General features: G+C 32.5%; 1 protein-coding gene across 1 annotated transcript; it reads left to right on the top strand.

Moving 5' to 3' along the window:
* The first annotated feature begins 8,799 nt into the window (after positions 1-8,799).
* Positions 8,800-13,074, top strand: LOC142506076 (beta-galactosidase 15-like). The gene is made up of 17 exons (XM_075619220.1): positions 8,800-8,984; positions 9,097-9,305; positions 9,472-9,538; positions 9,634-9,726; positions 9,834-9,977; positions 10,068-10,156; positions 10,245-10,350; positions 10,449-10,536; positions 10,623-10,741; positions 10,822-10,983; positions 11,048-11,241; positions 11,335-11,438; positions 11,530-11,639; positions 11,709-11,936; positions 12,021-12,232; positions 12,318-12,594; positions 12,799-13,074. Exons 1-17 carry the CDS (start codon positions 8,820-8,822, stop codon positions 12,910-12,912), a joined length of 2,481 nt encoding a protein of 826 aa, XP_075475335.1. The 5' UTR covers positions 8,800-8,819; the 3' UTR covers positions 12,913-13,074.
* Positions 13,075-14,796: the final 1,722 nt, after the last annotated feature.

The raw sequence follows: 14,796 nt of genomic DNA, 5'->3' as shown, positions 1-14,796 counted from the left end.
TATGAGATGGAGGGACTGTACTGTATGCTAACCATAATGGAATGGTTCTTGCAGACACTATCATTTGATACCTAGGGAATCATGTAAGCGATGATGCTAGGCGTTTAACATGATTGGTTGGGTACTATCAGACTTGAGTTCTGACGTTCTTATTATCAAGGAGTTGATAAGTAAGAATGGAGCAACTGGGGTATGCTCATATAATGACATGTTTGGACCTGAATCACATAGAGATGTGAACTCACTGCTAGTTGTATCATTGAACCATTGAGGGTCACACAAGTGCGAACTTTCTAGATCTCGTTGAGAAAAAATCAGTTCAATGTGTTGAACGACTTATAAAGTAGTTTATAAGCACAAGGAAAATTAGAAGTATAACTTCTATATGGGGAATGTAACTCTTAATTTATAGAAGTGTTCCTAAATTAAAAGTTGGTCAAATAAATAATGTATTTCAAAATTTTGATTTTCATAAACATTATTATGGACTAAATTAAATTAATTCAAGTGTTAAATTAATTAAACAATAGTGGACCTAGTAGAGTCCAAATAATTAAAGTAATTCAAGTGTTGAATTAATTAAATAACATTGGGTCTTGTATAGCCCAATTGAAAATAATTATTCAACTTGTGGGTTTTAGTAAATTCAAGCAAAATTTAATTGGTCTCAAATGTGTTTGAGATATTTAAATTAAAGTCCATGAGCTTTTGTAATTGTTAAAAGCCCAAATAAAATGCATGCATGAGGAGATGAAAGGTTAGCAACTAACTTTTGAGTTAAAGGCAAGCATGCCTTTGGAAATCACTTTTTACTTTTTCATGCACCAAGAAAACTCTTCCTTTTCTCCTCTATACATGAAATGTCCGAAATTTTGAGCTTATTCCTCTCCAATTTTTGCTTCATCATTTTGATGATTTGATAGCAAACTTCTCAAAGAAAAATGCTTCACTTTTTCTAGTGCAAGAGTAAGTGGATCTTTGAAGCTAGTGGTGGACCTAATTTGAAGAAAAAATCCTTTTGAGCAAGGTGTGCTCTTGGAAACTTGTAGATTGGGTCAATCTTTCAAGAGCTAAGTTGTTTACAACTTAGTTGATGCCAATAATCAATCCTTGTGATTGATAGGTAAAAATTCTAAACAAACTATGTATGAAATTTGTTTGTTTTTGTTATTTGCTACACAATATAGCGAGGTGCTCAGTTTTCTTATGGTAAAACTATTTTTGAAATTCCGTTGCGCATTCGAGCACCGTAATCGATCTCATATCACGAGGTTCATAAAGGTCTTGTCTTGTGTTGTCATTTGCGAACACGAAATTGAAAATCTTTAGGTTTGTTTTAGACTTGTTGAAGGGTGGCTCGAAAATATGAGAGAATTGTCTTCTTTTTTTTTTTTTTTTTTTGTGACTTTCTACATCTATGAGAAGATATTTATATAGATATTTTAGAGAAGATATATGGTAACCTTTTTAAGGTCATTAATTCAATTTAATTGTTATAATTAGTACTTAATTGAGTGCTAAATTTTGGGTCAATTAAAGTATTTACATTTCTAAAATAAGAAGCATTTAATCACATGACAATTAGGAGATGGAATTTTCGAAATTTGGGCTAAAGAGGATTAAAAATTTCAAAAAAAGGAAAATTACATTGGTGAATGTGATGGCTAAATTCTTTTAAAATTTTGCCATTAAAAAAATCGGAAAGGACATTTCAAATTAAGAACATATGTTTTCAAGTTAAGAACATATATTTATATGTGTATATATATTTGCTTAAAATCCTAAATATAATTTGTTAACTCTATTGAAAATTTATTCATGAGTATCACCTTCTAACTTAAATGTCAGTCTAAATTTAACCCAAAAATCAGTACTTAAAACTTTCTATCGATGATTAAATATAGACACTAATCCTAAAATCAGTCTAACTTAAATCTAAAGAATAAAAATCTCAAATTTTTTATTGACATTTAATATAAAGACTAGTCTCAAAATCGATTTCATATAAATCCCAATAATCATATCTTAATTTTTTTTCGACCATGTGATGCAAACACTAGTTGTCAATCATCATAATTATTATTTTGTATTCAGACACTTGCACTAATATAAAATTCTTAAAAATCAAACAACGACACAGTACTGTCAGACTAACTTAAATCTCAAAAATAATATCTTAGAAGATTGAAATTTCAATCGTCCGATTCACATAAACACTAATTCCAAATTTTTTATTTCTCAAACTAAATCCTACTTTTCCATCAAAGACTATAAGATTTATTTTTTTTGAACATGCCTATGCATATGGATAACAAATATTCGGTGCAGAATCAATGAAATATATGCAACAAAAAAAGTCAGAATATTTTCATATGAATTAAAAATAATTCATGAGGATTAAGGAACAATTGGCATAATTGGATTTCGAGTTTCCTACGTGAAGTTATAAATTCTATGAGAATTTCAAATATGGAAAAAAATTGAGCATGGTTACAAGGGGTGTATGAAGCCATTTCCTAAAAACAATGGAAGTCTTACAAAATGACAAGGTCGTGAATAAACATCAAACAGTAAATTTCATAGTCATCATTCTAGATTTGATTCAAAAAGGGTTTTTCTAGATATTTTCTCAAAGATGGAAAATTCGAGAATTGACGTATGGTTTGACTATTATAAGTCAAGAGCAGTTCAGAATAATTAATGGAATAGAATTCTTGAGTTTTCTATGAGAAGTCACGAGTTCCAAATCTAAGATTGGGGTGGATATGAATGACTAAGTTTTTGCCAAAAATCTAACTTCGTCAAATTTTTCTATCAAAATCCTCAGCAGGATTATGAACTGGGCGGCTCTGATACCATTTAAATGTCACGCCCCAAGAACGGGGTTAGTCGACGCTGGCGTTATTCAACAATCAATAATCGCCAAACAACAAGCCTCATAGTTCATTATAAACCAAAGCCAGATTATTTCATAATTAACTCAAAATAATCTTGTCTTACAGCAATAAATTCCTAAAACAAAATAAAATGTGCGGAAGCATTATATAACTTGTATCAAAACTTATGAAGAACATAAACGAGTAATCTTCATGTCTTAAAACTTCATCACCGTCCCCAAAACATGTCTTATTCATCCTTATCTACTTGATCTTTGTTATTATCTGGAGAATATAGAGCAAGGGGTGAGTGTTTGGGGAAACACTCAGCAAGTGAGGACCGATCGATCATAGTTGATAACAAATACAAACACAGAAACATCTACTACTCGTTTTTCTTTAAAATGTACTAGAAATTTTTTTCCATCCATACTTTCGGCCGAAACGCTATACATATCTATATAAATATTTTTGCTATTTAAATACCAACCAATCTATTATTTGAAAATCTAAAAAATTCAATTCAAAACATGAAATCATAAATCGTCAACCATATCTAAAACTAGCATTTTTCTTTCAAAATAAATCATAAACTTTTTAAATCATCTCAAAACCACTCAAAGCATCATAAGTCATAAAATCTTTAAAGTAAACTTAAATCATAAACGTATTTGCGGAAAACTAGCGACGATCCTCAGGTTGTGTGCACCTTCAGTCCAGCTAGTTCAACCATCAAGTCCTCCATCGATATCATGCTCACCTGCATCGATCACACCTAGTGAATATATTTATCACCAAACCTTAATCACGATAGCAAGTAATACATATACATTTACAAGCAACAGTGAAAATACTTTTAAGAGAACAGCTTTTCATGAAAATAAACTTAAACATTTTTCCTTTCACCTTATCATATTCCCTTTCATCATATATGTATATGTTTCCATTTTTATTGAATTCAGATCCTTAATTGTGACTTTCGTATCAGCTGTAGGTCGATAGATCCATCTACGTATAACCACGGTACCGCGCGATGGGGAACATCAACGACACTCTCACCCGTCAATTGAGCATTGGCCTTACAAATCATCGTATCATCATATTAGTCGCAATTAATTCACCTCCTTATAAAAATTCATGCATATATAAGTCATTTTTCTTTTAAACCAAGCATACAACATGTCTTTTATCATTAATGTTTCATCATAAAATCCCACAAACGTTCAAAATAAAAGTTTTAACATTTATTACAGCATTCAAGGCATTGCTAAGATGTGTAACATTTTTCAGGTGTAAAATGATCGTTTTGCCCCTGAAACTCTAACTTTTCCAATTTATCCTTAGACCTTAAAACGACGACACAAATTCATCCAAACTTAACATAACACCTTAAAATATACCAATAAATATTTCTTAGATGTAAACTTAAGCTCCTCGACTAATTTTCCAATTCGTATTTAAAATTTAGATGTACATCCCTGTTTTAACCCGAATTAATTCGAAACTTAACGAAACTTTACCAAAATTGAACCATATATTATTAACACCTAACAATACCATGTACCACAAAAATCAAGCCCATTAAACCCTTGGACCAGCCTAGGACACGTACTGAATTTTTTTGTGCATGATTCGAAAACCCTAGTTCAACCAACCTTGAGTTTCTTCAAACCGAAGCCCTAACCATCATGTCCAGCCCCTAACCATTGACCCTAGGACCTAAACAGAACCCATATCAAGCTACTGGACAGAACATAACACCACAAACATTCCCAGCACTTCAAGCCATGCGCGCGACCTTTCTTTCGTTCCCAGCCCCTTGCCTTCAACCATCCCTCATGCAACCACCCTACGACCCTCCTGCTGCCCCTTTAGGTCTCATGACACATACTAACAACAACTAAGTGTTGTGCTTCTCAAGGACCCCTAGCCGAAACCCTAACTTCCATATAAGACAATTTTTCGTTCGACCTTGTTACCCTCCATTTCCAGCCCTTATACAACCTTGTCTAGACCCCTAAACCCTCTGAAATTCATCCCTTCCAATAGCTCTACCATGGCAGCCCCTTTATGAAACATAAGGAAGAGTTTTAAAAGTTGAAAACTCTAGTTTTGTACATGTACAGTCATAAAAACGAAAATATACGAAGTGTCATATTTTCATGCAAACATGTATCAAATCATGTAATATGGTGTGAAAGATAAGTGAAAGAGATTAAGGCGTGTCTTTGCATTTATTATGCACAAAAAATGGTTTGCAATGCGAGGGACGTCGACGAAAGGAAGACCTTGCTGAAATTCTTTACTTTCCACGTGATCTTCTTCTCAAAATTTCGTGTGTATGTCTCGGCTGATGAAGAGTCCTAGTGTATGTTTGTGTGATGTGTATGTGAGTTTAATGTATTTAGGTTAGGGTTGTTAGCTTAGTTTTGATATAAAAATATATGATGCAAGCTTAGGTCAATTAACATGGATATAATAGGCCCATTAAGTCCATTAGAAGATAATTAAAATATTTTGTTTATGTTGCTTTTTGAAACTATTAACTGAGGCTTCCAAAAAGTCTATTTTTGTGAAAAATTGATTACTGGTTTAAAATACAAGTTGGCGCGTAAAAACACCTCAGAAAACATCATTTTTGAAAATACAATTTAAATTATACCATATACTAAATAATTAAAAATAATCATTAAATAAAATATTTTTTCCTTCGTGGTCTCCGGTCTTTGTTCCTCGATCGCGTCTTGAACAATCTTTAAAACACAGTTTTATGCATTCTAATATAAAATCACATTTTAGCCATGTAAACATGCCTATCATATTCAATAAATGCAATTAAAATGATTTAATAGTCATTTTCTATTTTCCTATATTTACATGTAGTTGGATTACGTTATCGCATTTTGAACCTTACACACACACACACACCCCTATATATATCATTCGAATACAGACAGCATGTTGAAATCATATCATAGCATATTAAATCAAACAAATAGCACTGAAAATCATCTTATTTTACGTGGCTAACTGATCAGTCCCTTAAGTTATATCCTCTAAGAGGGCGATGTCATGGTATCGATTATTATATCTCATCGCATTAGGGCCAAATCAAATTGAATCAAATGTCAGAATTTCCTGACCATTTCATTGGAAGTTGCGTTATATATGACGGACTCGCGAGTCATAACAGTCCCTTTAATTTTTCCCAAACATGCTTTCAAACGTAGACACACTTATGAAAAACAAGTATGTCAATATATATCAAATAATACACTTATGAAATACATGAGTACATAAAAGTATAGAAAAAACTCACTTACGAATAAATATATATAGCAAATGCTCACTTACTCTTGGTTGAAATGTACGATTTAAACTTAACCGATATTTAGGTAAAACTCGGGTCGAACACAGACAGCACTTGGTCAGCACTTGAGTCACTACTTGGGCATCATTACAATGGCTGAATGAAGCCTCTCCTCTTTGCTTGAAGTAATCGAGACTTATGAGTGATTTGAGAGAATTTTTTTGTGTAGTTTTACACTAAACCAAAGCCTCTATTTATTGGCCTCCAAGGTGAGGTGAAGGGTCACTCCATTTATTGTCATTTATCTCACCTTAAATGTCATTATTCATGGTCATTAACCTCGTCTTAATGACACATATTCATGACCATTATCCTCATATTAAAAACATCTATTCATGGTTATTAACCTCCTCTTAATTATCATTATTTTGCTCTTAATATAGGTAGTTTAATGGCTGATTTATTATGGTTTAAATTAGTCATTAAAACAGTGATAAATTGACAATAATGAGGAGAAAATGGTTATTCAAATTTCTAAGATTATAATTACATGGAACTCGAAAATATTGTCCCAAAATGAGCTGAAATTTCCTATGCCATATATAGGTCTTCCCATTGCAAGATTTCGGATCTTCGCACCCAAATATTCAAACTGACGTATAAGAGCTAGATCAGTGGTGAAAAGCTTGCAGCTCTTCTCTAAAGAGCCAAGGTCACGAATAATATATTTCCGAAATTGAAAAAAGCAACAGAGCGAACAAACAACTTGATTTAGACATTGTTGACAGTTTTGGAGAGGTCCTTGATTTGCGAGTAGACTTGATCGAGCAAAACTTTTGAAAAATTGTTGTGGAATTCTGAGAAGACATTTAAATATATATCAGAAGGAGAGTCTTCTTAAAAAATTGGAGAGCCCAATCGAAAAGCCAGTTGGTGGAGAAATGGAATAGAGGATTTGTTGATTCGTGGTTTAGTGGTTGAGTCAGCGGCTGAAATCTCCAATTCTTCAGACCTTGGATCAGCCACTTTTCAGAATCAGATTGTCCTGAGAAGATAAGAATCTCTTGACTTAGCATAAGATTTAATATTGAATTGAATAATTTTTCAGGATGAGTTTTTATAAGATTTTTCGTAATTGATTATGATGACTTTTTGAAAATGTTTGTTTAAGTGTGAATTTTTTTATAAATTAATGTGTTGGAATAATAAATTAGCTTGAATATATCGGATAATTTTTAAAAAATTATCCGACCATGAAATGTCAGTCTATATCTGTTGATCTGAATAATATAATAATAATCATATAATATAGATAACAAAAAAAATTTATGATATATCTTAAATCGAGACAAATTCGTGTATTCGTTTAAATTTATATAATTAATATAGGTTTATGTACTAACTTATTTAATTTAATATGTAAAATTCATGAATTGAAACCAAGAGTTCTCATCCGCTCGGATCACCCTAATTTTGCACATTAAATTTTGAGGCCCAAAATGATTGGGTTCTGAATCCACTTCTTCTTGGATAATGAAATATTTGGATTTGGATATTACATTATTGAGACTAGTGTTAAGCCCAACCAGCTATTTAGACATTGTAATCTTAAACTTAAATCAGTTTTTTCTATATAAAAGAAAATCACATTTTAGAATAATAGGAATCTTGGAGATTCTGAAATTTGGGATAAAAAGATTATTATTTAATATTTTTTCAATGAAAATTTTCAAAAATTTCAATCGGTTACAAAAGATATCATTTAGTGAAATAATTATTGGGTTGTTTTTTAAAAAATAATTATTGGCTTATAATGTAATTTTAAGTATGTTTCTAAACTAGTAATTTACATTCGACTCTCCTACAATTTACGTATTTGACACTCATCTCCTTTCGTAAGTCATAATTTTTACACTTGACAAGAGAGATGAATGCTAAATGCATGTAGGTAAAACTTGTGTGAGACGGTTTCACGAGTCGTATTTGTGGGACGGATCTCTTATTTGTGTCATTCATGAAAAAATATTACTTTTTATGCTAATAGTATTAATTTTTATTGTGAATATCGGTAGGGTTGACCCGTCTCAGAGATAAAGATCCGTGAAATCGTCTCACAAGAGACCTACTCATGCATAAAATGTAGGAAATGTTGCAAATAACCTATTTCTAAATAGTTAAAGTGAGAGTTTGTTCGGATGTGATTTTTCTCAAGTCGAAAAAATTTTAGAGTAGAAACCATTTTAGGTTCCATAATTCAAATCTAGATAGATATGTGTGGATTTCTATAACTGAAAATCTCTTTTAAATTTATCTATATCCGTTTCATAATTCTAGGAAGTTTCTCTCACAAACATTTGTAAAATGGAAATTTTCACTTAATTTACTTACTTTTTATTCCCATTTTTTAAACTTGTCGAGTGAATTATTTACAGATTTACCAAGATAAAAAGAATGTCCAAGTGACCATAAAATCCCGAATAAAGTTAGCACAACAACAACAAAAAAATCTTGAAAACCGATTATCATATCTAATCTATATTCAAATCTCCAAAAAATTTCAAATTTATCAATGAGCCTATAAATTCATACCACTAGTAAATCATCACTCACATTTCTCACAACACAAATCCATCATGATTTCTTCGAAACCCCATTTCCTCTTCCTCATTTTGGCTCTACTTTGCTTCATCCCCTCGTACGCCGACATCGTTTCGCACGATGGAAGAGCTCTCACGATCAACGGGAAACGTAGAATCATACTTTCCGGCTCGATCCACTACCCACGAAGCACCACCGAGGTACGTACATAAAAAATGGTTACCTAATATTTAAAAAATTATGTACCTAAACAAGAATTCTTAAACAACGAGATTCGCTAACGTCGTGTTCATTTGATTGTCATATGATTAGATGTGGCCTGATCTGATCAAGAAATCTAAGGAAGGTGGCTTGGATGCCATCGAGACATACGTCTTCTGGAACGCGCATGAGCCTCTTCGTCGCCAGTATGATTTTTCGGGTAACTTGGATCTTGTGAGGTTCATTAAAACAGTCCAGAATGAAGGTCTCTACGCTGTTCTTCGTATTGGACCTTACGTTTGTGCAGAATGGAATTATGGGTAAGTGATATATATATATCTGGAACCAATGAGTTTATTATAACCTATACTTTCAAAATCAACATTAATGTGAATAAAAATTTTAAATCTTATAATTTTTTAGCTTAATATTGATTTTTAAAATGTTAAATATAAATTACACGCGTAACATTTTGCGTATTTTCAGAGGATTCCCCGTGTGGTTGCATAATCTACCTGGGGTTGAGCTTCGAACTTCCAATTCTGTTTACATGGTAGTTAGCTAAAACCCTTTTAATGATAAATATATATATATATATATATATATATATAATATTATCATTTTAAAAAAATTTCCATACATTTTCAGAATGAGATGCAAAATTTCACTACATTGATAGTGGACATGTTAAAGAAAGAGAACCTTTTTGCATCACAAGGAGGTCCCATCATTCTTGCTCAGGTTCGTATTTACATATATATATACACACACACACACAAAATATAACCTTATATTATAATTTTGAAACTCAATAAATGGAAACTAATCACGTTTGAAATTATTTACAGATTGAAAATGAGTATGGAAACGTTATTTCGTCATACGGCGATGCTGGAAAAGCGTACATGAATTGGTGCGCAAGCATGGCTAATTCACTGGACATTGGGGTTCCATGGATCATGTGCCAAGAAGATGATGCCCCTCCCTCTGTGGTAAATATATCATATTTTTTTTAATTATTATATATATCTTGGTTTACAATATTTAATTTAATTTACATTTCTTGATTGTGAATTTGGCAGATCAACACATGCAATGGCTTCTACTGTGATCAGTTCACTCCCAATAATCCAAACAGTCCCAAGATGTGGACAGAAAATTGGACTGGATGGTTAGTCTAGTATTTTTTTTAAAAAAAATATTTGAAATATTTATTACAAATATTATGATTTATTTGATGTAAATGTTTATTTTTTTAGGTTCAAGAACTGGGGCAGCAAACATCCATACAGAACTCCTGAGGATCTCGCGTTTTCTGTTGCTCGATTTTTCGAAAATATGGGCACATTCCAAAATTATTATATGGTTTTATCAAATAAATCTTTTTTTACGTTTGATAATTATCACAAAAAAAAATTTAATCATAGTTTTTTTTGTTGATTTTTGTTAATATATTATTACAGTACCATGGTGGAACCAACTTCGGAAGAACCGCAGGTGGCCCTTATATTACCACATCTTACGATTACAATGCACCCCTTAACGAATACGGTAAACCAAATTCATTACATAATATTTATATAATTCTTGAAAATGTAAAAATTTATTTTAATGTTAAAATATAATATATATTGCAGGTGATTTGAATCAGCCAAAATACGGACACTTGAAGAAGCTACACGATGTGTTGCATTCGATGGAGAAAGTTTTGACCTACGGAGATTATAACAATACCGACTTGGGATCTTACAATTACGTATGTCTTTAAATTCTATAATTATATTATATTACAAAGTTTTTAATGATTTTACATTTGATTAAGGCGAATTTTTGTAGATCACTGAGTTCAAATACAATGGTGTCTCGAGTTGTTTCCTTGGAAACGCCAACTCCTCGAGTGATGCTACCATAAACTACAACGGGGTCGACTACCGCGTGCCCGCATGGTCCGTTAGCATCCTACCCGATTGTAAGACCGAAGCTTACAACACGGCTAAGGTATGCTAACGCATGGATTCAAAATATTTATTGACTTAATCCTAAACTTTTCGAAAAATTTTAGGTGAATACTCAAACGTCGGTGATGGTGAAGAAGCCGAATGAAGCAGAAAACGAGCCGACCGGACTGAACTGGAAATGGAGGCCCGAGATCATCGATGAACCAGTTGTTCTTGGCAAGGGTCAGCTTTCCTCCGGCCAACTTGTCGACCAAAAGGCTATTAATGATGTTAGCGATTATTTGTGGTACTTGACAAGGTATATATTTATACGATGTATATTATATAATCTCTAAATTATATATTTTATATTAAAAAATTTGTTTTAATTTTAATTTTCTTTTTTGAACAGTGTGAATCTTGACAAGAACGATCCAATCATTGGTGACAAAATGACTCTTCGTGTGAATGGCACTGGACATGTTATGCATGCTTATGTCAATGGGGAGTATCTTGGTGAGTAATTAATTTATGTATGTTGGAATTATTTAATTTATTTTTTTGTAAGAATATAAAAAAGGGAAAATATTTATTTTGAATTTTTCAGCCTCCCAATGGGCCACCTATGGCGTTTTTAACTATGTTTTCGAGAAGGATGTTAAGTTCAAGCCTGGAAAGAACCAAATCTCTATACTCAGTGCTACCATTGGACTAACGGTACTTATCGATATAAAAAGTTGTATCTGCTGCTACTACTATTATTACTGATCGTTTTTCTTTTTACAGAACTACGGAGGTGAATTTGATTCGGTTCGAGTTGGACTACCCGGACCGATCGAGATCATCGGAAAGAAGGGCGACGAGACGATCATCAAAGACTTGTCAAGCCATAAATGGAGTTACAAGATTGGATTGAAGGGGTTGGATGACAAATTATTTAAGGCTGATCCCAAATCTGATTCCCAATGGCAATCCACTGATCTCCCTGTCAATAGGATGCTCACTTGGTACAAGGTAAAATGTATACTTATCGTGTTATTTTGTTTAAGTTGAATGAGATATATAATATGTATAACTATTTATTTTTTGAAATTTTAGACTACTTTCAAGCTTCCGATCGGTGACGATTCTGTCGTAGTAGACTTACGCGGACTAGGGAAAGGTCTTGCTTGGGTTAATGGCAACAGCCTCGGCCGATATTGGCCTAGTTACATGACCGAGGACACTTGCTCGAACGATCCTTGCGACTACCGAGGCGGGTACTGGAGCTGGAAATGTGCCACAAACTGCGGGGAACCTTCACAAAGATGGTTAGTCACTTTAAGGAAAAAATGTTACACAAATTGAATTTGAAATGTTTTTATCCGAATGTTCACAAGTCATATAACTTCTTAGGTACCATGTGCCCCGTTCTTTCATGACCGAGGGAGACAACGAGCTCGTGCTCTTCGAAGAATTTGGAGGCGACCCGTCTCTTGTCAACTTCAATACAGTGCGTGTGGGAAGCGTCTGCGGCAACGCCTACGAGGGCAATCACATGGAACTTTCGTGCCAAGGGAAGGCGATCTCAGAGATCAAGTTCGCGAGCTTCGGCGAAGTTGGAGGGGCTTGTGGCTCGTTCGAGAAGGGCTCTTGTGAAGCTTCCAATGACGTGCTCTCCATTGTCCAAAAGGTATATAATTTTAAAGCAAGCTCTATATCCGTGAGACAATGAGTGAAAAGCAATACTTTAAATATAGAAAGTCCTACATCTTTTAAATTCTATAAGTGAGATAGTCTCGTAAGAGTGTGAATTATTTTGTTACATCCTTAATTTTTTTCGAATTTCATAATTTTTAATCAAAGAAATAATCTTGTTACAAATTGGTTTTTGTAGGAATGTGTGGGGAAAGAATCTTGCTCGGTTCATGCAAGCGAAGCCACACTCGGATCAGCAGGTTGTGATGCTGGAGTGAACAAGAGGCTCGTGGTGGAGGCTGTTTGTAATTAGAGTTTTTGTTTCTTTAGAATTGGGAGTTCGTTTAGGGTTTTAGACAGGGAAATTTAATGGTTCTTTATTTTTATTTTTATTCTTAGGGTTTTCGGTTTGATATTTAGTGGAACTTATGTTACTTGTTTTATGTCTAGTTGAAGTTTGCATTTCCCATTATTATCTCTATAATCGCTTTTATTTTATTTTTCAGGTATTGAAAAAATCTAATTATAAATATTTAGGATTGAGTAATTTATCATCTATCTTTAGCACCTAAATAAAATTATTCAATTAATCATTTAATTTAAAATTTGAATCAAGATTGAGATATTTAGATTTTTTAAACAGAAAGTTTTCTTGAAATTTTAATAATATTATCAAAATCCACTGGAAGAAAAACGCTAAAAGACAACGGACTTTATAAAAATTTATTAGTTGTCTTTTTTAGTGAAAACTGATGTTGTAACCACTGTTATTAAAAATCCGGCCAACAACAACGGATAAAAATCGTTGTGTTATGTAACAAAGACAACGGTTTTTATCCGCTGTATAAATGTTTGTCATAAACTAAGAACAACAACGTTTTTTTGTTCGCTGTTAATCCGTTGTCATAAACTGAAAAGGACAACATTTTTTATTTGTTGCCAAAGCGTTGTCGTAGCTCACATACCACAACGCTTATATATATATATATATATATAATGAACTATTTAATTAATCATTTTATAAAGGACAAAAACTTGTGTGAGACGTTCTTACAGGTCATATTTTGTGAGACAGATCTCTTATTTGGGTCATCCATGAAAAAATATTACTTTTATGCTAATAGTATTAATTTTTATTGTGAATATCGGTAGGATTGACCCGTCTCACAGATAAAGATTCGTGAGACCGTCTCACAAATAAAGATTCGTGAGACCGTCTCACAAGAGACCTACTCTTTATAAAGACACCAATTCAAAATTCCTGAAAATACAACTAATATAAACTAAAAGGCATACAATTATCTTCGAACAATTCAACCTGAAAGTAAAACTAAAATCATGCTCACATACATGTGCCATAATCCACAATATTTTGATTCAAAATAAGTCTACATCACCAAAAACTCTAGTTATAACTAGACGTGCATATTTTTTCAACCTTTCTTTCTTCGTCGATCGAATCTGTCAGGTGCATGTGTATCATTCACAACCTATCCTGCTTTGCAAAACAAAAACATGGTTATATTTTTTTTTGAATATTTAGTTGAGCTCAACAACAATAAAAAAACACCAGAATGACCATGCATCAAAGCTACAATGGAGAGAGAACCAAAATAACTTTAACAAAATCAAGAAGTATCATTAAAAGCAGTTCCAAAATCATACCATTATTAAAATCAATTTAACTGTGACGGCGTGCACTCGATTACCATTTAATGACGAAATAACAAGGATTTATTAGCGTCAACAGCGAAAACAAATTAAAAAATTTTGTTTGGGCCTACAGAAATTTTGGCATAACCTTCCTGATCCTGTAAATAGGACATCCTGAAAAAAAAATTCAAAACAACACTACTCTATACTAGAAATAAAGTCCATTGATTCAAACAGAAAACAAATCACATGCAGAATCGATCAGGCTCGTTAATTATTACAAATAAGAAATAATAACAAAACAATCAAAAAATTTAATTAACAACTTCGGTATTCATTAATTAACATGCAAGATAACAGATGATACAAGAACACAACAAACTCAACATTAATATAAAGGTTGGTGCATGGAGTTAGGATATTGTATGATATTTATACATTCCATAATCGACCAAAATCGATTTTCCCTTTTAAAAAATGTATGTTTTTTTTTTAAAAAAAAAATCACCTTTATCAATCTCCTTATTATATCTTGTAAAATATC

This window comes from Primulina tabacum, chromosome 10, assembly GCF_025594145.1.
Source record: "Primulina tabacum isolate GXHZ01 chromosome 10, ASM2559414v2, whole genome shotgun sequence".
Lineage (NCBI taxonomy): Eukaryota > Viridiplantae > Streptophyta > Magnoliopsida > Lamiales > Gesneriaceae > Primulina > Primulina tabacum.
The sequence above is the reverse complement of the archived record's forward strand: the minus strand, read 5'-3'. Positions and strand labels throughout refer to the sequence as shown.